Source organism: Diaphorina citri, unplaced genomic scaffold (assembly GCF_000475195.1).
Source record: "Diaphorina citri unplaced genomic scaffold, Diaci psyllid genome assembly version 1.1 scaffold625, whole genome shotgun sequence".
NCBI classification, from domain to species: Eukaryota; Metazoa; Arthropoda; class Insecta; order Hemiptera; family Psyllidae; genus Diaphorina; species Diaphorina citri.
This window is the reverse complement of record NW_007378058.1, coordinates 17,548-44,100: the sequence shown is the minus strand read 5'-3', so window position 1 is coordinate 44,100 and position 26,553 is coordinate 17,548. Positions and strand designations below refer to the sequence as shown.

The 26,553-nt window shown below is 37.6% G+C and overlaps 4 protein-coding genes and 2 long non-coding RNA genes across 7 annotated transcripts in view; 3 read left to right on the top strand and 3 right to left on the bottom strand.

Moving 5' to 3' along the window:
• Positions 1-596, bottom strand: part of LOC103510635 (apoptosis-resistant E3 ubiquitin protein ligase 1) — a 34,727-nt gene extending 34,131 nt beyond the window's left edge. Inside the window, exons 1-2 of the mRNA XM_026824632.1 lie at positions 534-596; positions 202-315 (exon numbers count right to left, since the gene is read on the bottom strand). The gene's annotated coding sequence lies outside the window, so the exon portion shown is untranslated. The remainder of the gene's footprint in view (positions 1-201; positions 316-533) is intronic.
• A 1,001-nt stretch (positions 597-1,597) lies between these two features.
• On the top strand, positions 1,598-14,696 carry LOC103510632 (methionine--tRNA ligase, cytoplasmic). Its single transcript, XM_026824639.1, is given in 17 exon segments — positions 1,598-1,741; positions 2,089-2,162; positions 2,418-2,504; positions 2,672-2,917; positions 3,289-3,599; positions 5,587-5,672; positions 6,454-6,688; positions 7,112-7,388; positions 8,842-9,066; positions 10,039-10,079; positions 10,370-10,500; positions 10,957-11,170; positions 11,654-11,890; positions 12,438-12,610; positions 12,991-13,172; positions 13,524-13,733; positions 14,307-14,696. Coding segments are annotated over 17 exon segments (3,021 nt in total). The 5' UTR covers positions 1,598-1,638; the 3' UTR covers positions 14,496-14,696.
• On the bottom strand, positions 14,340-17,410 carry LOC113468027. Its single transcript, XR_003391899.1, has 2 exons — positions 17,192-17,410; positions 14,340-14,668 (listed from the first exon to the last, which is right to left on the bottom strand). It is a non-coding gene; the product is annotated as an uncharacterized LOC113468027 (long non-coding RNA).
• Positions 17,411-19,441: 2,031 nt separating this feature from the next.
• LOC103510631 (probable ATP-dependent RNA helicase DDX28) overlaps positions 19,442-26,553 on the top strand; it is a gene marked incomplete at its 3' end in the record, with an annotated part of 24,623 nt that continues 17,511 nt past the window's right edge. The window contains exons 1-4 of the mRNA XM_026824636.1: positions 19,442-19,525; positions 20,058-20,171; positions 20,748-20,948; positions 22,339-22,483. Coding sequence (XP_026680437.1) covers positions 19,442-19,525; positions 20,058-20,171; positions 20,748-20,948; positions 22,339-22,483 — 544 coding nt within the window. The remainder of the gene's footprint in view (positions 19,526-20,057; positions 20,172-20,747; positions 20,949-22,338; positions 22,484-26,553) is intronic.
• Positions 22,896-24,430, bottom strand: LOC108252575. Of its 2 annotated transcripts, none has more exons than XM_026824637.1 (2): positions 23,483-24,430; positions 22,896-23,316 (listed from the first exon to the last, which is right to left on the bottom strand). In XM_026824637.1, exons 1-2 carry the CDS (start codon positions 24,345-24,347, stop codon positions 23,186-23,188), a joined length of 996 nt encoding a protein of 331 aa, XP_026680438.1. In that variant the 5' UTR covers positions 24,348-24,430; the 3' UTR covers positions 22,896-23,185. The 2 variants fall into 2 exon arrangements, with proteins under 2 accessions (XP_026680438.1, XP_017300142.2); XM_017444653.2 differs by having other exon boundaries at positions 22,896-23,325; positions 23,492-24,430.
• LOC113468026 lies at positions 25,813-26,493 on the top strand. The gene is made up of 2 exons (XR_003391898.1): positions 25,813-26,013; positions 26,380-26,493. It is a non-coding gene; the product is annotated as an uncharacterized LOC113468026 (long non-coding RNA).

Here is a 26,553-nt window from a genome sequence, read left to right as displayed (position 1 = left end):
TTTGTCCTGAGCAGCATTAGTTAGTAAGCAATCAGATTTTAGCTATAGCATTTTGTTGAACACATAGACTGTGAAAAATTACAAGTAACTTCAATCCGGTATAATCTAATTACAAAATAGAAAAGCCAAAATTTCAAATAGTTACCTAGGTACCAAAAAGACCTATGGAGTGTGTTGAAGATAGTATCTACTTATACTTACCTATCAATGTTGCTTATCAAACCAACTGATGTGCAGTGAAATATGTGAGAGCTTGAGTACTTGGTTAATGCAAATTATTTATGTTGGTAATGCACACATTGCATCTACCTATCTCTATGATTATTAATGTATTCTCATTTACATGTTCATAGAATGGATCAGCGGTTCTCAACCTGTGGTACGCGTACCCCTGGGGGTATGCAAAAAGCCCCCAGGGGGTACACAAAAAAAAATATTGGGTATTGGCAGAAAAAAAAATAATAAGTGCTAAAAACACCATTAACATCAGTAAAAAAATAAAATAAAATAAAAATAAAAAAAAAAATACCTACCCTGGTACATACATACAAATTTCATCTCACTTATGCTCTTACACATGAACTACGATGCAGTGACACTGACAGTACCTACTCCTACTGACCTATGATGAGAATCACAGAAGGGAAAGTTGGGATCCGAAAAAAAAAAAAAAAAAAAAAAATTGAATTCTTTTAAATAAGAACCTGATAATGTTTTGGAATTTAACATGTGTGTTTAACTTTATTTCTGTGGTTACAAATTACTGTCACAAAGTATCATAGGTACCTCAAAAATATCTAGTCAATTTTTTATACTTGGGTGGGATTTGAACAACCAGACAACCACCATTCTGTGCCAGTCTGTGTCTCAGGTGGTATGTACTATGTAGGTATATCTACTCGAGATAGATTGATGCTGAGGGCTCAAGGGGTACGCGACCGGAAAAAGGTTGAAAACCGCTGGAATGGATTATGAGTTTAACTATTCACATACCTACCTCTTCTTAACACTTTAACATGATTATTTTTATTAAAAATGTAAAAGTAGGTACTAGATAGAAATCTGAAAATCAAGGTTTGAGAAACTGGTGACGGTAAATAAAACTCGCTAATTTTAATAACTTCAAACTTCAAAGGCCAAACTAGAAGTTTAGGATGAAGAAAGTTATCTTGAATAAAAAATAAAAGGAATGGAAAAAATTGATTAGCATTTTCCACTTTTCTGGAAAATGATAAAAAAGGAAACTTTTTTTCAAAATTTGGCGGTTTGCAAAAATCAAAACACAAAAAAGTTTTTTCACACGATGCCCAATCTCGCTAGTGCATCATTTTGGTTTTCTCGGCCATCCATACTCGTTTACCTCCGTGAAGTTTCTTCCAGAAACCGCTGAGAGCGCTGTAATTTGTTTACACCAAAAATTTCTCCAGCGGGAATTTTTAAATCTGGAAAACTTGTCCTGTTTCTGGTTTTGGCTGCGGTTGCTGCTTTTCTGCCGGTGGTTTCCCATATTTTAGCCTTTAGGATAGTCTATTCTTCTTGTACTGGGCAGAATGAAGTGTCTGAGTAATAGGAATAATGTCCAAACGCTCAAGCATATTTTAGCCTTTAGGATAGTCTATTCTTCTTGTACTGGGCAGAATGAAGTGTCTGAGTAATAGGAATAATGTCCAAACGCTCAAGTTATTGATAACAGCAGAGTTTTCCACCACTAAGTTGGATGTAGAACTGGTGGATGTGGCAGGTAAGTTCTCAGAGTGAAGTGAAATGTATTAAAGAATCTAGTACCTTTATCTCGCCTGGCTAGCTAGACTGAACGGAGACTCTACTTACCTTTGGTGCAATTCACTAGATCCAATCAGACAGTCACTCTAAAGTGTCTAAGGAGTAAGGGTATTGGAAATTGTGAATAAAGGTGTCGTAAGATTATACACATAAATTTGTAGTAAGTGGGCTCAGGAAAAGCAATTTGGTGTGTAGGTAGCTTATAAAGAAGGACTTGGTTGTTTGCATTTGAAGACATTTATAAAGTATGATGCAACCTCTAAAGCATTTTGACATGTCTGATGTAAATGATTTTCCCCTTTTCAGATGCAAGATTGCTGTTATCCAAAACTGTTCCTGTGCTGGAGTTAGATGATGGATCTCAACTATTCTCTGCCAACCAAAGTTGATAAGATCATACACATAAATTTGTAGTAAATGGGCTCAGGAAAAGCAATTTGGTGTGTAGGTAGCTTATAAAGAAGGACTTTGTTGTTTGCATTTGAAGACATTTTTATAAAGTATGATGCAACCTCTAAAGCATTTTGACATGTCTGATGTAAATGATTTTCCCCCTTTCAGATGCAAGATTGCTGTTATCCAAAACTGTTCCTGTGCTGGAGTTAGATGATGGATCTCAACTATTCTCTGCCAACCAAAGTTGTTTGTATCTCTCCAAATTTGATACAAAAAATGAAAGTGCTATCAATCAGTGGCTGGAATGGGAATCAGTTGAACTTTTTGTAAGTACTTGGGTTACCTAAAAATTTTATCTGTTATAGGTAATGAGTGCTATTTTGCCCTTCAAACCAACAAAGACCAAAATAATATCAATAAAGTAAGATCTAAATGAACCATGTGAAATGGCCTCTCAGGGTAATAATATTTTATATTTCCATTTTGCTTCCAGCCTAGTGTACTTTCATTCTTTGACAACCCCAAAGTATTACCTGACAACCTGAAAACCAAGCTCAATGTGCTGAATGAGGCAATATCCAACTCATTTCTAATTGAGAATTCAACAACTGTTGCTGACATTTGTATTTGGACTTGTGTCTATCCGTTGCTGAGTGATAGTAAAGTGAGACCCTTGCTGTCGAGTTACACTAATATTACACCTTGGTATGATAGAATATCAAAGCTGCCTCAAGTACAAGTAAGTTAAAGCTCACACAACATTTTATATTTTGGGTAAGTATTTTGGTTTGGACTTGTGTATATCCGTTGCTGAGTGATAGTAAAGTGAGACCCTTGCTGTCGAGTTACACTAATATTGCACCTTGGTATGATAGAATATCAAAGCTGCCTCAAGTACAAGTAAGTTAAAGCTCACACAACATTTTATATTTTGGGTAAGTATTTTGATTTATAAGAAATTATTTATTTCACTCTAACTCCCAAATGGTTTGTGCAATTTGGATAAAATATTAAAAACATGTTTTATACCATCAGGGGTCTCATGTGGGCCTTTTTTTTAGAGTGAGTCCTTGTTCCATGTCCTAATCATGAGTTTTCATTCCATTTCAGAAAGCCCTGAAAACCTGGACAGAAGTCCTCAAAGGTAGTGCCAATGATGTTGGCAGCCTAAGTGAGGCCCTGTTTTCCCTCAGCATAGCAAGCCAATCTGGCAACACTGTGCTGAATAGTTTGAACAAACTGGCACCACTATGTAAGAAATCCAACAAGCAGCAACCAGAATCCAAAGCAAAACCTGCTGCTGTGGTGGAAGATGATTTGAGCTCGAAATCTAAAGATGTAACCAGTGAGGAGATAGAACAAACCAAAGTTGCGTGGACACAGGGTTCCCCGGTACCTCTGAGAACCAGGACTGCTCCTGTGTAAGATAATAGTGTTATTGTATTAGCTATTAGTGAAATAGATATTCCATTCATAAATCTCAATTTAAATAAAAAAAAAGCTATTTTTAGTCAGTAGCAATAGCATGATGAATACCAACAAATCACTCAAGTTATAGAACATTTGTGCATGGATCTAACCCGGTCTCATTTTGTGAATACATGTGTTGTTGACTGTTTCGAAGTACACAAAGTACACATAACCTCATGAGAACATTTAAGAAGTTTTTTGAAATCCCAGAAAAAACGCCAGGCATGAAATCTGATGACACTATGCTGCCAGGGCAGGTTGGTGTTCAAGGTAGATATAGATAACTTCACTACATTCTTCGTAATTTGATTTGTTTTATTTCAGATTACCGCAGCCGAATGAGAACAAGCTCCTTTGAAAAGAAAATCCAATATGTGCCGAGAAATGTGGTGTGATTGTCTGTGCTAAATGAAAAGAAAAAATGTGAAGAGGCTCTCAGCTACACCATTCATAGTTTAGATTTTAGGGAATGAGTGAGAGAGAGAGAGAGAGAGAGAGAGAGAGAGAGAGAGAGAGGGGGGGGGAGAGAGAGGGGAGAGAAAGCGAGGCAGAGACAAAGGTAGAGAAAGGAAGAGAGAAAAGAAGAGCGAAACGGGTGTAAAGGAATGAAGAGAAGAGAGAGAAAGAGAGGGAAGTATGTAGATAACTTGGGACGAGGAAAGGGGTCTGAAAGGAAATATATGAGGAAAGAAGGGATGAAGAGAGGGAGGGAGGAAAGAGAAGGGAAGGGTATGGAGCAAGGTAGAGGTGGGGAGAGAAGGAGAGAGGGAGAGAGAGAGAGGTGGAGAAAGGTAGGGGAGGAGGGGGCATGTGTTTTTTATTCAAACGAAATTATTAGCAAAGTAATGGCGGGTGACCTTTATGTTGAGAGAGAGAGCGTTAACGATGCCTTTTAATTACACTCAGCCATTGCAATAATTGAATTTTTTTCCTATCGCGCTCATTACAGGGTGTATCTAAAGCAACGGCCACACTATTTTTCCCCCACCAAAATCCTTTGATTTTACCGAGATACTTTCTTGTCGGCATTCTGGACCATACCATACTATGAAGAGTTCAAGGCAAGAGAGATCGGAGTCTATTTGAACAGACAAAGCGAGTTTTGTGTTTTAAGTCTGTTCACCTGTTGGGATAAAATCCGCTCCGGACAGGACTTATTAGTGAAATTTTAGTGGAAGGTAACAACTGGACTGGACGACGAGGTTAACAAGTCAAAATTAGATAGGCAGGAAACTTTGTTTAGTAATTGCCCTCCCTGAACTTCAATCCGGTATAATCTAATTACAAAATAGAAAAGCCAAAATTTCAAATAGTTACCTAGGTACCAAAAAGACCTATGGAGTGTGTTGAAGATAGTATCTACTTATCTTACCTATCAATGTTGCTTATCAAACCAACTGATGTGCAGTGAAATATGTGAGAGCTTGAGTACTTGGTTAATGCAAATTATTTATGTTGGTAATGCACACATTGCATCTACCTATCTCTATGATTATTAATGTATTCTCATTTACATGTTCATAGAATGGATCAGCGGTTCTCAACCTGTGGTACGCGTACCCCTGGGGGTATGCAAAAAGCCCCCAGGGGGTACACAAAAAAAAATATTGGGTATTGGCAGAAAAAAAAATAATAAGTGCTAAAAACACCATTAACATCAGTAAAAAAATAAAATAAAATAAAAATAAAAAAAAAAATACCTACCCTGGTACATACCAGTACTGTTCATCTCACTGGTCTCATTTTGTGAACACATGTGTTGTTGACTGTTTCGAAGTACACATAACCTCATGAGAACATTTAAGAAGTTGTTTGAAATCCCAGAAAAAACACCAGGCATGAAAGCTGATGACACTATGCTGCCAGGGGAGGTCGGTGTTCAAGGTAGATATAGATAACTTCACTACATTCTTCGTAATTTGATTTGTTTTATTTCAGATTACCGCAGCCGAATGAGAACAATATCTTGATAACCTCTGCACTGCCTTATGTCAACAATGTCCCTCATCTGGGCAATATTATAGGTAAGCATTACTTGAGCATACGAATACTCGTAATATAAGTTAGAAAACAAGAAGAATAAGATTTTAAACAAAGTTCTTAGAGGTTAAGAAATATTAGAAGAAAAAAGTTTTATATCGATACTGTCCAGATACCGACCGCCATAATGTTGCTTTACAGTTTAGCTTTAGATTCTATGAACAATATTCTCAAGCGTTGCCTAGTGAAATATCATCCATCACTCCACCTTATTTAATTTTCCTCCTCTCCGCCAGGTTGCGTGCTATCGGCAGATGTGTTCTCCCGGTTCTGTCGTTTAGTGAATAGGAACACCCTGTATGTATCAGGTACAGATGAGTATGGTACTGCCACAGAGACTAAGGCTCTGGAGGAGGGCCTTACCCCACAAATTATTTATGTCGGTAATGCACACATTGCATCTACCTACCTCTATGATTATTCATGTATTCCCATTTACATGTTCATAGAATGGATCAGCGGTTCTCAACCGGTGGTATGCGTACCCTTAGGGGTATGCAAAAGGCCCCCAGGGGGTACACAAAAAAATATTGGGTATTGGCAGAAAAAAAAATAAAAAGTGCTAAAAACACCATTAATGTCAGTAAAAAAAATAAAAATAAAATAATAATAATAAAAACATCGATACTGTCCAGGTCCAGATACCAACCGCCATAATGTTGCTTTACAGTTTAGCTTTAGATTCTATGAACAATATCCTCAAGCGTCGCCTAGTGAAATATCATCCATCACTCCACATTATTTAATTTTCCTCCTCTCCGCCAGGTTGCGTGCTATCGGCAGATGTGTTCTCCCGGTTCTGTCGTCTAGTGAATAGGAACACCCTGTATGTATCAGGTACAGATGAGTATGGTACTGCCACAGAGACTAAGGCTCTGGAGGAGGGCCTTACCCCGCGTCAAATATGCGATAAATATTTCGCCATACATCGCGAGGTGTACGAGTGGTTCGAGATAGATTTCGACTACTTCGGGCGTACCAGCACGCCGCAACAAACCGAGTAAGTTGAACCTGTGGGACTTGGCCTGACGCACGACCCTTGCTTGTAGTCTGTTCCCCCTTTTTGACCGAGTTCTGTACTTATTAACTACTTTTTCATTGCACAGACAATTATTTTAATAGTAGGAACTGTAACTGCGGAGGTCTTATTGTCTCGAAGTCGAAGAGAGAAGGAGAACGGGATAGAAGAAAGCCAGCCGTTTGGAGAACGAACCCTTCCGTTTAGGATAAAGTTCGCCCCGGCGGGAATAGAACCCGTGACCTGTCGCTTATAAGGCAAGCACGCTACCCTCCAACTCCAAGCTATCTAGACTGACCAGATAACTCTTCAAAAAATCATAATTGAGTCGTTTGTTTTCGTTTTCTTTGCTCAAATCAAAGAATACAAGCGGTGACACCATTTAATTCTTCTTTTCCCCTACAGGATAGTACAACACCTGTTTGATCGTGTTCACAAGGCCGGGTTTACATCGTCAGCATCTGTAGAGCAGCTGCACTGTGCTCAGTGTGACCGGTTCCTAGCGGATAGATTTGTAGAGGGCGTATGTCCCAAGTGTCGCTATGAAGATGCTAGAGGAGATCAGTGTGATGGGTGTGGGCAATTGATTAACGCCATTGAGTTGATACAACCCCGGTGTAAGCAGTGTTCCCAGGCACCCACTGTCAAGTCCAGTACACAGCTGTTCCTGGAATTACCAAAGGTAAGTAGGCGTCCACAACGGAGTCCCGACCCTAGCCTAGCCTAATCTCGACCCAAGAGAAACAAACCATGTCAATGAATGAGAAACCTGCCTCGGTGGCGTAGTGGTCAAGACGCTCGCCTGGTAATCAGGAGGGCGTGGGTTCGATCCCAGCCGAGGTATGGAATTTTATCCTCATTTATTTGAGAATTTGGCCACATAATAATGGAGCTCTAAGGGTTAGGTGGTAGAGAACGCCTAAGGCGTTAACCTCGCCTAGTGGTTGCCTTCCACTCAAGAGTCTATTATTATTATTAAACGTTAAACACAGAGGTAATTATTAAAAATTAAATTCGGGTTTAATCTTCCTCGGTATCACGAGAGGCGTGAGGCTTGTTTCACGGTTTGCGAAGTGCGAAACAGTTAGAAGTGCCGTTTTGGTGGACACAGGTTTAGATTTTGAGGTATTTGAATGCAGACATACAATTTTACATGAATTATGTATCTAGATGGAAAATTTCGAGTTTTCAGGTGTTTTAACTGTCCTTTTCCTTATCACATTGCAGTAAGGCATACAAGTCCTTATCTAATTTTAATATAATCAATTCTCCAAACAGTTCTTTCAAACAATCATGGCTCAAATTTGTGTTTTTTGAGCCCAACCTGACCCTCCCCAAGAGATCTGAATTATCTTGAAGAAAATAGTGTTATTTGGACCTCCAGGCGCCGAAAAAGGTTCTGGCCTACACCTAGCAAGAGTAACAAGTCCTGATTGCTTTGGATCATATTCAAATTTCCAACCAATTTCCTGCAATGCAAGAACCAATGAGCTGCCAGCTCCAGGTTATACCCCTCATAATTTACTGCTTGTTTGCAGAAAATAAAAAAAAGCCATCCATCATCTCGATGACATGTCAATCAAGCCGATAGTATGTCAGTTCATGTCATGCTGTAGCATGCCGGACATAACACTTGTGCCCGTTATGTAAGCCTTACACTTCCACAAGTTCAGAGATATGAGCACTGCCTTATGTCAACAATGTCCCTCATCTGGGCAATATTATAGGTAAGCATTACTTGAGCATACAAATACTCGTAATATAAGTTACAGCATGGTAGGTAAACATTGGATTTTAGGATTATTATTATTGGGAAAATCCTACAATGCTGCAGTGAGCACCAAAGTTGTGACATAATAACACAGAGAAACTACAATTACATATTCTACTCGCTTCTTCTATTGCATTATTTCCCAATAGATCGAGGATAAACTTCAGAGTTGGGTATCAGAAACCTCAGACCAATGGTCTTCAAATGCTCGTGTTATATGCGTACTGACCAAAAAAACAAGGCAACAAACAGCATGGTAAGGTAAACATTAGATTTTAGGATTATTGAGATATTGGGAAAATGCTGCAGTGAGCACCAAATTACATATTCTACTCACTTCTTCTATGGCATTATTTCCCAATAGATCGAGGATAAACTTCAGAGTTGGGTATCAGAAACCTCAGACCAATGGTCTTCAAATGCTCGTGTTATATGTAAAGCTTGGCTTAAGGACGGACTCAAGCCGCGATGTATTACACGAGACCTCAAGTGGGGAATACCTGTACCTCTACCTGGCTTTGAAAATAAGGTAAGTAACACTCCTGTTCTTGTAGTCTGGTTAGCATAGAGCAGAGGTTTCCAATGTGTGGTACGCGGAAGCATTTCTAGTGGTACTCGAAGAGGTTTGAAAACCGTATTTTTATTATTTATCTCGTAAATACGAAAAACAAATCTGGTAACCCTAGTTGGGAGAGAAATTTTACAAACAAAAAATTGTGACACCGTACTACAATTAAAAACAAAAAAAAAAAAATCGCCTGTGGCACAATAATCTCTATTCAAACCCCAAAACCACACAAAATTGATGTTTGGTGGTACGCCAAAAAAACCTTCAGGTATCAAGTGGTACGCAATACTCAAAAGTTTGGGAACTCTTGGCATAGAGGGTAGTGCGTCTGTCTTGTAAGCGCTAGGTCGCGAGTTCGATTTCCTGCCCGGGGTGCTCTTTTACCAGAACATTAAAGGTTCGTTCTCGGAACGGCTTGCTTTTCCCTCTCGTGTTTTTCTTCTCTCTTTACTTTCGGGACGATAAGACCTTAGCAGTTACCGTTCCTTCTATTAAAAAAAGAAGTAAAATTGTGTTTTGTTGTCCTAAAAGGTTGGGTTAAGCTTCTACATCTTGGTTCATTGCTTTTAGTAGACATAGAAGGTTGAACATAAAACTGACTCTCTAAGCTTCAAATTATTTATAATAATAATAATAATACTGTACCTACATCTTGGAACCCAATGGGACCCAATTTTGTTTTCAAAACAAGCTCAGAAAAATGTTCACTGAATGGCTAGAAGATTATAAACAATTCTATGGAAACAAAACTCCCATTGTTTCCTCTGCTATTTAATTACATACCTACCTACTTTTTTTTTTTTTTTTTTTTTTTTTTTGTTCACACACATGGTTTTCGTTATGATATCAAATCTCTTGCAGTTTCTCCTATCAAATCTCTTGTAGAAGAAGACAGAAAAAAAAAAGATTTACTATTGACAAAATTCTGTTATGTATACATATGTATGTGGCTGTACTACTGTAGATTGGTACTCTCGAACATGTTCGGAAGAGTCCGGTGTTCTAAAACCGATTTTGAAGAAATATTTTCCACAATTTTACCATTTCAACCTATTACTACGATTAGTGTTGAAAGCATACCTATGTGATATTCTTGATTTTAACTTTCAGATCCCGGGCCTCTACTGTATTGGGAATTCTCTGCCAGGTATCCTACCTTCTCTCCCTCCTGCTATCCCCCTACATGCCAAGCACTGCATCCACCATAGCATCTCAACTGGGTGCCTCACATCTCAAGTATAGCCTCAGCTCCTCACCTAGCCTAGTTCAGTTCCTACCTACTGGTAAGTATATCATTTATGTAGATTGTACAATATGAAGCAACGCCCCAGTCTAAGATTACACTGTATCAGTTCATGGCTAAGGATAATGTGCCATTTCATTCCATCATGTTTCCTGCTACTCTGGTTGCTGCTGGGGATCAGTATACCAAGGTCAACCATATCATGGCCACAGGTAATACATAATAGTTTTAGGGGTTAAAAGAAAAAAAAAAGTTGGATAGAAGGAGCTTAATCAACAGAGATCTTATCGTCCCATATTGGAAGAGAGAAGACAGGATAGGAGAAAGCCAGCCGTTCCGAGAAGGAACCTTATCTGTTTAGGATAAAGTTCACCCCGGGCGGGAATCGAACCCACGACCTAGCGCTTACATGGTAGGCGCGCTACCCTCCAAGCCAATTATTATTATTATTATTATTATTATTTTAAATCGCGCTTTAAAGCAAGTAGTAAGTTTCTTACTTTCTAGTACATTAAGGAGCGCGCCAAGTCAAGAAAGTTTGACCGCGCTACTAGAGATATTATACGCCATCCAATTTACGCTAGATGTTTTAACTTTTGGTGGGTAATGTAAGTAGGTACTTATCGACTTATACAATGTTATACTATATGAATTGATTTCTTCCTCAGAATATTTGAACTACGAGGATGGCAAGTTCTCCAAGTCACGTGGTACAGGAGTGTTTGGCAACAACGCCAAGGATACAGGGTTGCCAGCTGATATATTCCGGTTTTATCTCCTGTATGTCAGACCTGAGAATCAGGACACAAGTTTCTCCTGGCAAGATCTCGCCACTAAGAATAATAGTGAACTGCTCAACAATTTGGGCAACTTTATCAATCGGTGAGTCGTGATATCTTCCCAAATATGTTCTCATCAATAAGCATAATTATTGAACGAATTGAGTTGCAAGTTTTAATCCGTTTTTGCATTTAGTTTTTTTTTTTTAAAAAAAAAAGATGAGTGTTTCACCGCCGTTTTTATTTCGTAGCGATGAAACAACTGCTACATTGGACGCTTGTGGTCTTCGAACTGAGTTGCAAGTTTTAATTCGTTTTTGCATTTAGTTTCTTTATGATAACTCACGAACAGTATGTTCGATTTTAATAATATTTAGCAAAAATGTTTAATACATAGAGGAGTTTAATTAATTTTATTTTGGACCTTTGGGCAGACCGATATGGACCTTTTGTTTAGTTTTCCCTTTGTTTGTCTATAAGTTTGTATGATAAATTCTTGAAGGATTTATCCGATGTTAATGAAATTCGACAAACATTTTCAACTCGACACTCAATGTTTCCATTCTGTTCCACATACATATTCCAGCGCTCTATCATTCATTGAGAAAAACTACGGTTCTACAATCCCCGAGATTTCACCCATACATGAAGATTTCCTGTTGTTAGCTCTCATCAACAGAGAATTATCCGCGTACTATTCTGTCCTGGACAAGGCTAAGTTACGAGATGGTATTCGCTACATATTGAACATATCACGCTATTGTAACCAATACATGCAGACACAACAACCATGGGTACTTTTCAAGGGAAGCCCGGAACAAAAGTAAGTCAATGTGCGTTAGATCTACTGTTGTGGGTTCGATTCCCGCCCGCGAACTTATCCTGAACTTGGTTCGTTTTCGGAATGGCTGATTCTCTTCCATCCTGTCCTTCTTTCTTCGACGGGTTCGATTCCCGCCCGCGAACTTATCCTGAACTTGGTTCGTTTTCGGAATGGCTGATTCTCTTCCATCCTGTCCTTCTTTCTTCGATTTCGGGACGATTTTCGTTATGATATCAAATTTCTTGCAGTTTCTCCTATCAAACCTCTCGTAGAAGAAGAAGAAGAAGAAGAAGAAGAAGAAGAAAAGAAGAAGAATGAAAAAAAAAAAAAAAAGATTTACTATTGACAAAATTCTGTTATGTATACTTTGTATACATATGTAGATGGCTGTACTACTGTAGATTGGTACTCTCGAACATGTTCGGGTGAGTCCGGTGTTCTAAAACCGATTTTGAAGAAATATTTTCCACGATTTTACCATTTCAACCTGTTACTACGATTAGTGTTGAAAGCATACCTATGTGATATTCTTGATTTTAACTTTCAGATCCCGGGCCTCTACTGTATTGGGAATTCTCTGCCAGGTATCCTACCTTCTCTCCCTCCTGCTATCCCCCTATATGCCAAGCACTGCATCCACCATAGCATCTCAACTGGGTGCCTCACATCTTAAGTATAGCCTCAGCTCCTCACCTAGCCTAGTTCAGTTCCTACCTACTGGTAAGTATATCATTTATGTAGATTGTACAATATGAAGCAGACAAAAAGATCGTACATCTTCTTCTCTTCTGCATCTTTTCCCGTGTTCAGACGGAATCGGCGTTTTCCGTCTCTTAATCAGCCCTAGGGTGATTGCTTTGGGGCTGACATTTGGATTTGGCTACATAAATTTTACCAGTGGATGCCATATTTCTTTAGCAAGGGAAATTTCGGGCTGGTCTACTCCCTGTTTAAAGTCCCCCAGCCAGTCTTGAGCTAGTCTACTCCTGTTTAAGGTCCCCCAGCCAGACCACATGATCTCTAGACCTGTTTAATTAATTTGACTTGAAGTCGCTGCTGATTTTCCTGAATCACTTTACTAATATGATGTCTTGTTTCAGGTCACAAGATAGGCACCCCAGCTCCTCTATTCCGTAAGATAGAACAAGCACAGGTCGACGAGTGGAAACTCAAATACGGAGGTCAACAAAACAAGGAATCCAGTAATAATAAGAAAGAGAAGAAACAAGCTGAGATAACGTTTAGTAGTGTGGAAGAATTGGAGGCAGCTGTAGCAACTCAGGTATGTTTTTACCTTAGATACTAGTAGCTCAGTAAATATTAGAAATTACTCGGAAAAGTGCTCGTTCAAGACCCTCCATAGGTTGATTGAGTCAAAATTCCAAGGATCAAATGTATTTAAATGTTAAGGCCGTGGCACATTAGAAGCATAGTACACCGGTAGCACGGAGTCGCGCGATCACGCCTGAAAATCCAAACCTATGAAAATAGAGCTCTCACACTGGGGTCACGTTCTGGAGTGTGGCAAGCATTTATGCTAAACACAACTAAATTTCATTCATGGTTAGGTTCAATACAAAATCGGCAAGTTGAACTAACTTGGTTGATTTAATTTTATGATTTCTCTCTCTAGGGTAACCTAGTGCGTCAAGTGAAGTCGAGTGGGGTAGAGAAGAGTGAATGGCAACCTCATGTAGATAAACTACTCAGCTTGAAGAAACAACTGGAAGCTATGAAATCACAACAGCGTGCAGCTACAGATGCTAATCAAACATCAGCCACCCCATCAGCTAGTGATAACTCGGCTGATGTTAAAGCTTTGGAAGCGGAGATTGAGAAGCAGGTAAGATTTTGTGAGCTTTAGGATATTAATGAAAGGCTTTCATACGAGAAAGAGCCCTAACTTTACTTTTGCTCTTTTGTTAAGACGTTTACCAGAGGGAACTGTAACAACGGGAGTTCTTATCGTCGGAAATCAACAAGAGAAGGAGGATAGGATAGGAAAAAGATGGCCATTCCCAGAATGATCCTTACCTGTTTAGGACAAAGTTCGCCCCGGTTGGGAATCGGACACACGACCTAGCGTGTACAAGGTGCGCTAACCTCCAACCTGTTGTTGTTTATCAATGCAAAGGAATTAATTATTATGTCATTTTCCTATGCTCGTCCCAATATTTTCCTACAATATCATTATTAATCTATTAATATTTATTATAGTGTGCCAACAAATATTACTAATGAATATAATGATATTGTAGGAAAATGTTGGGACGAGCGTAGGAAAATGACATAATAATCAATTCCTTTGCATTAGTAAACAACAACATTGCTTTCACCTCTAACCTAACTGGGCGGGAAAGACAGCATTAGAATAAGATTTGTATTCATAATTTTCTCGTTTGATTTGATATTTCAGGCGGAAGTAGTGAGAACATTGAAAGCATCAGCAGGGGGAGATAAATCCGTATTTGCCGCGGACCTAGCCAAACTATTGAGTTTAAAACAACAACTCAGCGCTCTGACGGGAACTACTGGAACTACGAATAATACTAAGTGTAATAATAGTAGTAAGAATAGTAGCAGTAAGAAGAAACAGAAGAAATAAGTTTGGTCCTGACTCAGGAGTGGGTAGCTTATTTATAAACTTTTTTTGCGCATGAGCGCGGAGTGTAAAGTGGGGAGTACGGAATTGTTCTTGGAACAGACCAAATTAACCTCTGGGTCATCTACAGTCACACATTGACATAGTGTCAATTAAATGATAATTATTTTCTGTACCTACTTGAGAAGTCAGATAAGAGATGGAATTTTATTCATAAGTTTTATTGTAATCTTAAGTTGTACAACAATAAAATAAGGTTAGATAAATGTTTATAATAAGTAATAAGAAATATTATCATACCTATGCGGTATAGAGATGTAACAAAAAAAACTAAAAAATTAAATTAATTTTAGTGAATCTAATAAAATATAGGTAGGTATCCTACCTAATATGATTTTTTTACTTCCCTCCAATCTCCAATGACATTATTATTTAATTGTAATTGTAATTGTAATTTTTATTTGACATTTTAATTATACATATTTTTCATATAAGTTACATAAATTTCAAATTGAGTTTGCGAATGAAGTTCACAACCGAGGCAACTGGAAATTGTTGACTAAAAATGCCGACCCCACTTGAGTGGGAAAAGGTAAAGAAGAAGAAGAAGAAGAAGTAGAATATGAAGCAGACAAAAAGATCGTACATCTTCTTCTCTTCTGCGCCTTTTCCCGTGTTCAGACGGAGTCGGCGTTTTCCGTCTCTTAATCAGCCCTAGGGTGAATGCTTTGGGCTGACATTTGGTTTTGGCTACATAAATTTTACCAGTGGATGCCCTATTTCTTTAGCAAGGGAAATTTCGAGCTGGTCTACTCCCTGTTTAAGGTCCCCCAGCCAGACCACATGATCTCTAGAAGTCTAGACCTGTTTAATTAATTTGACTGCTGATTTTCCTGAATCACTTTACTAATATGATTTCTTGTTTCAGGTCACAAGATAGGCACCCCAGCTCCTCTATTCCGTAAGATAGAACAAGCACAGGTCGACGAGTGGAAACTCAAATACGGAGGTCAACAAAACAAGGAATCCAGTAATAATAAGAAAGAGAAGAAACAAGCTGAGATAACGTTTAGTAGTGTGGAAGAATTGGAGGCAGCTGTAGCAACTCAGGTATGTTATTACCTTAGATACTAGTAGCTCAGTAAATATTAGAAATTACTCGAAAAAGTGCTTGTTCAAGACCCTCCATAGGTTGATTGAGTCAAAATTCCAAGGATCAAATGTATTTAAATGTTAAGGCCGTGGCACATTAGAAGCATAGTACACCGGTAGCACGGAGTCGCGCGATCACGCCTGAAAATCCAAACCTATGAAAATAGAGCTCTCACACTGGGGTCACGTTCTGGACAAACCTATGAAAATAGAGCTCTCACACTGGCGTCACGTTCTGGACAAACCTATGAAAATAGAGCTCTCACACTGGGGTCACGTTCTGGAGTGTGGCAAGCATTTATGCTAAACACAACTAAATTTCATTCATGGTTAGGTTCAATACAAAATCGGCAAGTTGAACTAACTTGGTTGATTTAATTTTATGATTTCTCTCTCTAGGGTAACCTAGTGCGTCAAGTGAAGTCGAGTGGGGTAGAGAAGAGTGAATGGCAACCTCATGTAGATAAACTACTCAGCTTGAAGAAACAACTGGAAGCTATGAAATCACAACAGCGTGCAGCTACAGATGCTAATCAAACATCAGCCACCCCATCAGCTAGTGATAACTCGGCTGATGTTAAAGCTTTGGAAGCGGAGATTGAGAAGCAGGTAAGATTTTGTGAGCTTTAGGATATTAATGAAAGGCTTTCATACGAGAAAGAGCCCTAACTTTACTTTTGCTCTTTTGTTAAGACGTTTACCAGAGGGAACTGTAACAACGGGAGTTCTTATCGTCGGAAATCAACAAGAGAAGGAGGATAGGATAGGAAAAAGATGGCCATTCCCAGAATGATCCTTACCTGTTTAGGACAAAGTTCGCCCCGGTTGGGAATCGGACACACGACCTAGCGTGTACAAGGTGCGCTAACCTCCAACCTGTTGTTGTTTATCAATGCAAAGGAATTAATTATTATGTCATTTTCCTATGCTCGTCCCAATATTTTCCTACAATATCATTATTAATCTATTAATATTTATTATAGTGTGCCAACAAATATTACTAATGAATATAATGATATTGTAGGAAAATGTTGGGACGAGCGTAGGAAAATGACATAATAATCAATTCCTTTGCATTAGTAAACAACAACATTGCTTTCACCTCTAACCTAACTGGGCGGGAAAGACAGCATTAGAATAAGATTTGTATTCATAATTTTCTCGTTTGATTTGATATTTCAGGCGGAAGTAGTGAGAACATTGAAAGCATCAGCAGGGGGAGATAAATCCATATTTGCCGCGGACCTAGCCAAACTATTGAGTTTGAAACAACAACTCAGCGCTCTGACGGGAGATACTGGAACTACGAATAATACTAAGCCTAATCATAGTAGTAAGAATAGTAGCAATAAGAAGAAACAGAAGAAATAAGTTTGGTCCTGACTCAGGAGTAGATAGCTTATTTATAAACTTTTTTGCACGTGAGCGCGGAGTGTAAAGTGGGGAGTACGGAATTGTTCTTGGGACAGACCAAATTAACCTCTAGCTGGGTCATCTACAGTCACACATTGACATAGTGTCAATCAAATGATAATTATTTTCTGTACTTAACAAGTTAGATTAGAGATGGAATTTTATTCATAAGTTTTATTGTAATCTTTAGTTGTACAACAATGAAATAAGTTTAGATAAATGTTTATTATAAGAAATATTATCATACCTATAGAGATGTAACTAAATGTCTAATAAATTAAATTAATTTTAGTGAATCTAATAAAATATCAGGTAGGTATCCTACCTAATATGATTTTTTTTACTTCCCTCCAATCTCCAATGACATTATTATTTAATGTTTTTTCTTCTTCTTCAATGAACTACCCAGCTATACGTGTGCACGTGTTTATTAATAAACTAGCTGAATTCCGTCGCTTCGCTCCGGAATCCCGCTAGTTCATCCCGAGGCATGGCCAAACTTGTGGAAAAGGCATGGCCGAACTTGTAGTTATCAAACTAAAAACATAAACGAAACTCAAATATTAGGCGAGCGAGGAAAAGTTTTCTATCCCGCAGTCTCTGCACTCTGTGTATTTCTTATGGAGATTTTAGCGATCAAAAATCGATCATATCTCAGGATCGGTTTAGATTTTCGCAAAATCCTTCCTTATTGCACACCTAGACCATAAAAGGAATAATCCTACCAAATTTCAGCTTTCTAGGTGTTGTGGTTATAGAGATAGAGCGATCAGTGTGTGAACTATGAAATGTGAAACGTGAACTGTGAACTGTGAATGGATCTCGTTCTTATAATATAAGAAAGATACACCTATGACCTGGAAGGAGCTCAGATACGAGTATTGTTTCTGGGCGTCCAAAAGGTTTTTATACCCCAATTTTTACTTTCCTTATCCTATAGGAAGGAAAGTAATGTAATCGGGTCAAATTTTCGATGGTCAGTTTTTAGTGCCAAAACACGTTTTGAGGTCCCTAGAGCCTAAATCCAAAGTTTCAGCCATTGGTCCGTGTCTGTCTGTAAACAAAATATCTCGAGAACAGTAAGAGCTAGAGACTTGAAATTTGGTATGTAGATGTCAAATACAATATCTCGGGAATGGTACAAGCTAGAGACTTGAAATTTGGTATGTAGTTCACAAATGTGACAAAAGGATGCAAAACAAAACGTTTGGTTAAGATGGTTGCTGCGCTTGGCGGTATTATGACCGCTTTTGGACAGATTTCGACCGTTTTTTGGCGGTTTTCAGCTACACAGCGACAAAACGGTTAGAGATATTGTAAAAGAACACTCAAATAAGCATCATTCAATAGGATAAGGAAAGTCGTGTGATGTTCACACCAGATTTTTCTGCTTTTATTCTCAATCAAATAATCATGGGAATACAGGGTGGTTCGTGATTTGCGAACCACGCTTATATCTCAGAAACGGCTAGGAATTAAGGAATGAAATAAACGGCATCATGTAGATGAAATTTTGATGATTAAAATGGCTTTTTTTAAATTTGCAATTTCTTTTGCAAAACGGCCCATTTTTTGCCAAATATAGGTCACTCTTATGGGAACCCCCATTTTTTATTTAATTTTTGGAATCAGCATAAAATTTTAATTGAAAAAATGTATTCACTCGAAAAAATTTGCTCTACAAAAATTCTGTACACTGTGAGAAAGAAAAACAATTTCTTAATTATTTCTTTAGTTTTTGTATTATTCACTTAACTATTTCAACAACAATCAACAACAACAAACAAATTTATAAAAGCTGTTCAAAATGAGATCCATTTCTTTGTACACAGTAGAAGAGTACATTGGACACACTAGTTCCCAGCAGATCACTGGAGTCAAGAACCGTATGTGTGGTTAGTACCTGGATATGTGAATTTTGGGGATAGCTGGACAGCACATGAACCTATTTTGGAAGTGCAATCAGCCTCATGAGAATAACTGAGAAGCTATGAAGTTCCAGCTTAGCAGTTAAGGTCTGCTTCTGACATGGATTTTTTCTTTCTTAATCTTGAGATCTCAATTTCCATAGAGAAGTAGCTATTCGTTCGTTTTCCCTTTTGCTTTTATGTACTTCTGTTTTTTATATATCTTGGAGACAAAAAATCGAATAGTGTCTGGTCCACTTTTTTACCACTCTCCTTGATCTTGCAGACATATTGCAGAGTTGAAGCAACTTGCACACTTTTATCAAAACAAATGAAGGCGGAAGGCGCTAAATTTTGAAATTTGAATAAGTGCTCATTTTGGGAAAAAAAAGTAGAAAAGTTGCAGAGGATTCAAGATTTTATGATAAAACAGAAGAAAACATATAATTCGTACTAATTAGAACACAATCAAAAGAAATGACCATGTTCGCTCTACCATCTTGCTGCTCTTCAGTTTTGGTGTTCTCCAAAGTGTTGAGGAATGCTTATCCCACCCATCGGGTAAGTTACCTATGAAACTCTGTACCTACTACTTAGATCCATGGTTCATTAACAAAAAGCCCAATCCAAGGCTTAGGTGTAGGGGCAAACAGCCCTAAAAGGTTGAGTTAAGCTTCTACATCTTGGTTCATTGCTTTTAGTAGACTCTCTAAGCTTCAAATTATTTATAATAATAATACCGTACCTACATCTTGGAACCCAATGGGACCCTTTGTTTTCAAAACAAGTTCAGAAAAATGTTCACTGAACTGCTAGAAGATTATAAACAATTAATTCTATGGAAACAAAACTCCCATTGTATCCTCTGTTCTTTAACTACATACCTACTTTTTCTTTTTTTTTTTTTTTTTTTTTGGTTTTATGAGGAGGTACATAATTTGTTGCTGAATTGAGGGTAAAATCACATCAGTAAAAACCTTAGCAGTTATACAAACATTGGCAACAAACTCCTTTCAACAAAAAATATGAAACACAATGTATATTCCGAGTGGTTAAAGTGAACAACTGAAAATAAATTGAATCTTTATTTCAGGGCTATGAAGCAGTTTCTAGAATAGATCTCGGTACATTTGAAGACACAGGACTTGCACCAGAAATTATCGACATTTTCACAAAGCGAGGACTTACCACACCCACAGAAATACAGGTAATTGAAAATCGTCCATAGATGTTGTTTGTTCTCTACTTGTCCCCATCTTAGCTGGTGGGAAGAGTACATTGGACACACTAGTTCCCAGCAGATCACTGGAGTTAAGAAACGTTATGTGTGGTTAGTAACTGGATATGTGAACGTCGGGGATAGCTGGACAGCACATGAACCTATTTTGAAGTGCAATGAGCCTCATGAGAATAACTGAGAAGCTATGAAGTTCCAGCTTAGCAGTTAAGGTCTGCTTCTGACATGGATTTTTTCTTTCTTAATTAAAATAAAATCAATACCTATAATTCTTACCATTTCACCCAATAGTCCTAAAGTAAAATGTCCTAAAGTCAAGTAGAGACCACCTTAACATAATAATAATAATAAATACCATTTCAGAAATATAGCATCCCCACCCTGCTGAGTGGGAAGAGCGCCATCTTGGTTGCAGAAACCGGTTGTCTTAATTAAAATAAAATCAATACCTATAATTCTTACCATTTCACTCAATAGTCCCAAAGTAAAATGTCCTAAAGTCAAGTAGAGACCGCCTTAACATAATAATAATAAATACCATTTCAGAAATATAGCATCCCCACCCTGCTGAGTGGGAAGAGCGCCATCTTGGTTGCAGAAACCGGTTGTGGCAAAACCCTCAGCTTCCTCGCACCCCTTGTACAGCAGATCCTAACCTGGAAGTCAAGACCAGAGTACAAGCCTGAGCTGAACGCACCCCTAGCCCTTATTATAACTCCAGGCCGCGAGCTAGTGTTCCAGATTGGGGTAAGTTGTATATAGAGACAGATTTAGCAATAACACATAGCAATCCAGCAATAACACATGGAAGAAAATAATGTAAAATAGAAGGTGGGAAAAAAAGTCTCCCCAGTTGAGTTTCGAACTCTCCGATAGTTCTTGACCTCTCAGCTACAGAGTGATAGTCCCTTGGGGGGAAACATATCGAGAGAAAATGCCTGTCACCAACTGAAAATAGTTACTCCTGTAGGTAAATATAGTGTGCCAACAAATATTAAGAATGATATTGTAGGAAAATATTGGGACGAGCGTAGGAAAATGACATAATAATCAATTCCTTTGCATTAGTAAAACAACATTGCTTTCACCTCTAACCTAACTGGGCGGGAAAGACAGCATTAGAATAAGATTTGTATTCATAATTTTCTCGTTTGATTTGTCAATCTAGCAATAACACATAGCAATCTAGCAATAACACATGGCAATCTAGCAATAGCACATAGTAATAACACATGTCAATCTAGCAATAACACATGTCAATCTAGCAATAACACATAGCAATCTAGCAATAACACATAGCAATCTAGCAATAACACATAGCAATCTAGCAATAACACATGGCAATATACAATTTGCGTCCTTCATTTTAATTTCCCTAATGGTATGTTCAAGTGAGTTTTTAATGAAAATTGCAACCCCGTCAGTTTTCCTAACGTTGTATTGACTACAGTATGCTTTGTAACCTTTAAAGTTAAATTGATTTATATTCATGACCTCTGTGTTGATGTGTCCCTCTGTCAAAACAATGCAGTCGAAATCAGCCTGTAACGCTTCAAACAAAACTATCAGTTCTGCATGTTTTGAACGAAGACCTCTCACATTCATATGAAATAGCTTAAAGCCCTTATATTCTGATAGGAATGTTTTACATTCATCGATGGAGCCTTCCTTTGTTTGATTTTCCTCAAAGACCATTTCAAAAAGAGGGTTAAAGTTGTCATTGCTTTGCATCATTGTTAAGATTACAAGAGATTTCTACCGGCATTGTAACATAGCAATCTAGCAATAACACATAGCAATCTAGCAATAAAACATAGCCATCTAGCAATAACACATAGCAATCTAGCAATAACACACAGGAGAAATTAATGTAAAAAAATAGAAGGTGGGAAAAAGTAACCCCAGTTGAGTTTCGAACTCTCTGATAGTTCTTGACCACTCAGCTACAGAGTGATTGTACCTTGGGGGGAAATGGATCAAGAGAAAATGCCTCTCACCAACTGACAATAGTTACTCTTGTAGGTAACACCGCGTCGAGATAATGAGACTTGTAAGTATCAATTCACCATTGTTAAACATACCTAACATGAGAAAATAATACTTAGTTACTTTAAGAAGGAAAATACCTGTGTTACAGGAAGTGGCAGAATGGTTTGCAGAGCTCGGTATCACATATAAAGTTCTCAGTGGTGGAGATATGAAGAGAAAAATAAATGCCGAGAAAGAAGACGTGGACATTGTCATTGCAAGTCTAGGAGCGCTCAGTAAATTGACAACTGTAGGTAAGTTAGAGTTTTAACCCCCGAAATCGTTGTCTTTTGCACTCTAGAATGGGGCACAACCAAATGACAATTTTTTTCGAGGTAGAGTCCTATTCCGATGTAAAAGTACCCAAAAAGTGCATTGGCGCACTCTATTGCTTTGCATCATTGTTAAGATTACAAGAGATTTCTACCGGCATTGTTGTACAAAGATAAGGGTAATAGGGACTTATAAGAAATAGCAAAAGGTGTGACATACATTTGGTCTCAATTTGATTTTTTTCAACGTATAAAGTCTTGGGACTGAACGGACCTATACTGTGATACATTCCAGCTACAAGTATAATGCAAGTTGAATAATAAGATACATTGGGTATGCCGGCATTGTTGTACAAAGATAAGGGTAGTAGTGACTTATAAGAAATAGCAAAAGGTGTGACATACATTTGGTCTCAATTTGATTTTTTTCAACGTGTAAAGTCTTGGGACTGAACGGACCTATACTGTGATACATTCCAGCTACAAGTATAATGCAAGTTGAATAATAAGATACATTGGGTATGAATAATAAAATTAGGTACCTTAGGTGCATGCGTGTTTGTTCTCTAACCAAATAACATTGACAATTTTCCTCTAACTTACTTCCTCGAAAAAAGATTGATAATTGTAGTAATATGACGTAAAGTCGATTTTTCAGTAAATTCTTATTAACAAATTTCCTACCTAAACATTCTGAAAATTCCTATTTTTATGTATTTTGTATGTTTCAAATTCTCTTTTAGTACTTATTTTAGTTACATGTCTGTCACTTTCACTTCTCTTGATTAGAATCATGCCATCTTTGACCCAAACAAATTTAATACCATTTTCTTGTTAACAAATTTCCTACCTAAACATTCTGAAAATTCCTATTTTTATGTATTTTGTATGTTTCAAATTCTCTTTTAGTGCTTATTTTAGTTACATGTCTGTCACTTTCACTTCTCTTGATTAGAATCATGCCATCTTTGACCCAAACAAATTTAATACCATTTTCTTTGGCGTAAGCTCTGACCTCATTAAGTAATAATTTTGTTTTTATTGTGACATGTTCATAAATGTATATGTTCGAATTAGGCAAGTTGGGGTTTATTTTATTTGCAACAAGATTACCTGACCTTTTGTAATCCTTATACTGTTTCAACCATTTGTTACGTATATATCTGGAGCCTAGATGTGCAATAATAGGTCGATTTTTATTGCTTCCATCTCTGTTTTGAACCCGATGTGCAATTTGAATATCACCTTCCTTAACAGAGATTCCAAGTGTATGACCAATAGACTCAACCAGGAATTGAACATCTTCGTTTTTGGTCTCAGGCATATTTCTGATTTCCACATTTGAAATTCGGGATCTGTTCTCTATGAAATCCATTCTATCCTCCAGGTCCGCTATTTTCTGATCTCTTTCTTCCAGTTTTTCTTCAAGTTCCTTGACCTTCAGATTCAACGCCTTGATTACGTCATCTTTCTGATCCTTGATTGAGTTCTCTAATGATTGGAATTTGCTATTTAGATAGTCCATAAGTTTGTTTCCGTTTTCCTCCATTGTCTTCATTTCGATATTGAAGGCATCTCTTTCTTGATTTTTAGACTCTTTTTTAGACTTCTCCTTGTTTTGGTCGTTCCGATTATCCTTGTCCTTGTTTTGTTCTTTCTCTTTTACATCCTTACAATCAATGCACTTCCAACCAGCTTTTCTGTCTTTCGACATTTTCCTAAAGCTGCTTTCTGCTTGCCCAACGCACATGAAGTGGAAGGGATTTTTACAATTTTGACAAGTCAACTGATCTTCAGTACATACCGCATCCTTGCACTTGAAGCACTTTGCATTGGCATCACTCATTTTCACAACAAAATATATTTGAGTTGAAAGTAAAAAGTTAGAGTAAGTGGTGTGCAAGTACACCTATCACCTATATAACAAACTTGATTAACCAAAGTTTAGATTGAGTGTTTATTGCATTGTACAAATTAATTTTTAAAAAGTAAAAATAAAAATAACTGCTTTAGTAAAAAAATTGCATCACTCATTTTCACAACAAAATATATTTGAGTTGAAAGTAAAAAATTAGAGTAAGTGGTGTGCAAGTGCACCTATCACTTATATAACAAACTTGATTAGGTAACCAAAGTTTAGATTGAGTGTTTATTGCATTGTACAAATTAATTTTTAAAAAGTAAAAATAAAAATAACTGCTTTAGTAAAAAAATCGAAAAATTTCCCAAAATGAATTAAAAAAAAATTAGATTTTTTTTGATATAAAAATCACTGAAAATTTCAAATTCTAGGTAAAAAATTTTTTCAAAGTATCTCTCTAAGCAAACTCTAATTTATCACTCATCACCTTACATTTTTCGGCATTCAGTACCATGAGGTTATCAGTACACCAGCGATGCAGAGAATGAAGGACCTCCTGCAGGCGTACACCTTACATTTTTCGGCATTCAGTACCATGAGGTTATCAGTACACCAGCGATGCAGAGAATGAAGGACCTCCTGCAGGCGTAAGACATCCGCTGGTCCCCTAACCCTCACCGCTATTTTAAAGTCATCGGCAAATAGCCACCCCTCAGTGTCAGGCGATAAAATAGTTGTAATATCATTGATGAAACATAGAAACAGAATACCGGATAAATGCCCGCCTTGAATGCAGCCCGAAGTCACGTCGATCTCTTCAGAGTAAACGGTATTAGAGTTTTGAAAGTTTTCATTGCCCGGAGTCGAACTAGTGACTGGGGCGCTGTCAGACGTACATTCACCGGCATTCAGTTTTACTATTTCTTTTTTCTTCAGTTAGTATTTGTCCTCTCCAATTTTTCACCTCCATAATAGTCAATTTGCCCTTAAAGCCAGTCTAGTTAGCATGGATGTATTATGAATAGCTATAGCACACATGCCTTGTAAGTGCTAGGGTCTAGGTTCATCAATTCCAACCCGGTATGAAAATAGTTGGCTTCAGTCCATTTGAACTGATAGACTTGTTGTATTCATCTTGTTACTTTTACATACAATTTGCGTCCTTCATTTTAATTTCCCTAATGGTATGTTCAAGTGAGTTTTTAATGAAAATTGCAACCCCGTCAGTTTTCCTCTGTAAGGTTTTTTTTTTTCTTTTTTCTTCAGTTAGTATTTGTCCTCTCCAATTTTTTACCTCCATAATAGTCAATTTGCCCATATAGCCAGTCTAGTTAGCATGAATGTATCATGAATAGCTATAGCACACATGCTTTGTAAGTGCTAGGTTCTAGGTTCATCAATTCCAACCCGGTATGAAAATAGTTGGCTTCAGTCCATTTGAACTGATAGACTTGTTGTATTCATCTTGTTACTTACATATATCTTTGATTTGTATCTATTTCAGCCGTGTATCATTCAGTGTAAGAACCCAGAGTTGAATCACTACCAAAATCAAACTTATAACAAATTTGACAAGATACCTCTTGCATCGGCAGGATGGGCACATTATAAATCCAAAGGAGATTATTTCATCATCAATATTCATCCTGTGGTGAGAAATGGTTTATTGAACTGAAATAAATAAAACTAGATAAAATTTTGTAGAAAAATATTTTTCACTCAAAAAGAGTGGAATGAACCTATTACAATAACTTTTTTTCCAAGTGAGAGGCAGGCACCCTATTTAACTGGTAAGGTCATATGGGGCTTTTTCTGCCAGTCCCACTTGGGCTGCGTAACATTATTGTGAGGAGGTACATAATTTGTTGCTGAATTGAGGGTAAAATCACATCAGTAAAAACCTTAGCAGTTATACAAACATTGGCAACAAACTCCTTTCAACAAAAAATATGAAACACAATGTATATTCCGAGTGGTTAAAGTGAACAACTGAAAATAAATTGAATCTTTATTTCAGGGCTATGAAGCAGTTTCTAGAATAGATCTCGGTACATTTGAAGACACAGGACTTGCACCAGAAATTATCGACATTTTCACAAAGCGAGGACTTACCACACCCACAGAAATACAGGTAATTGAAAATCGTCCATAGATGTTGTTTGTTCTCTACTTGTCCCCATCTTAGCTGGTG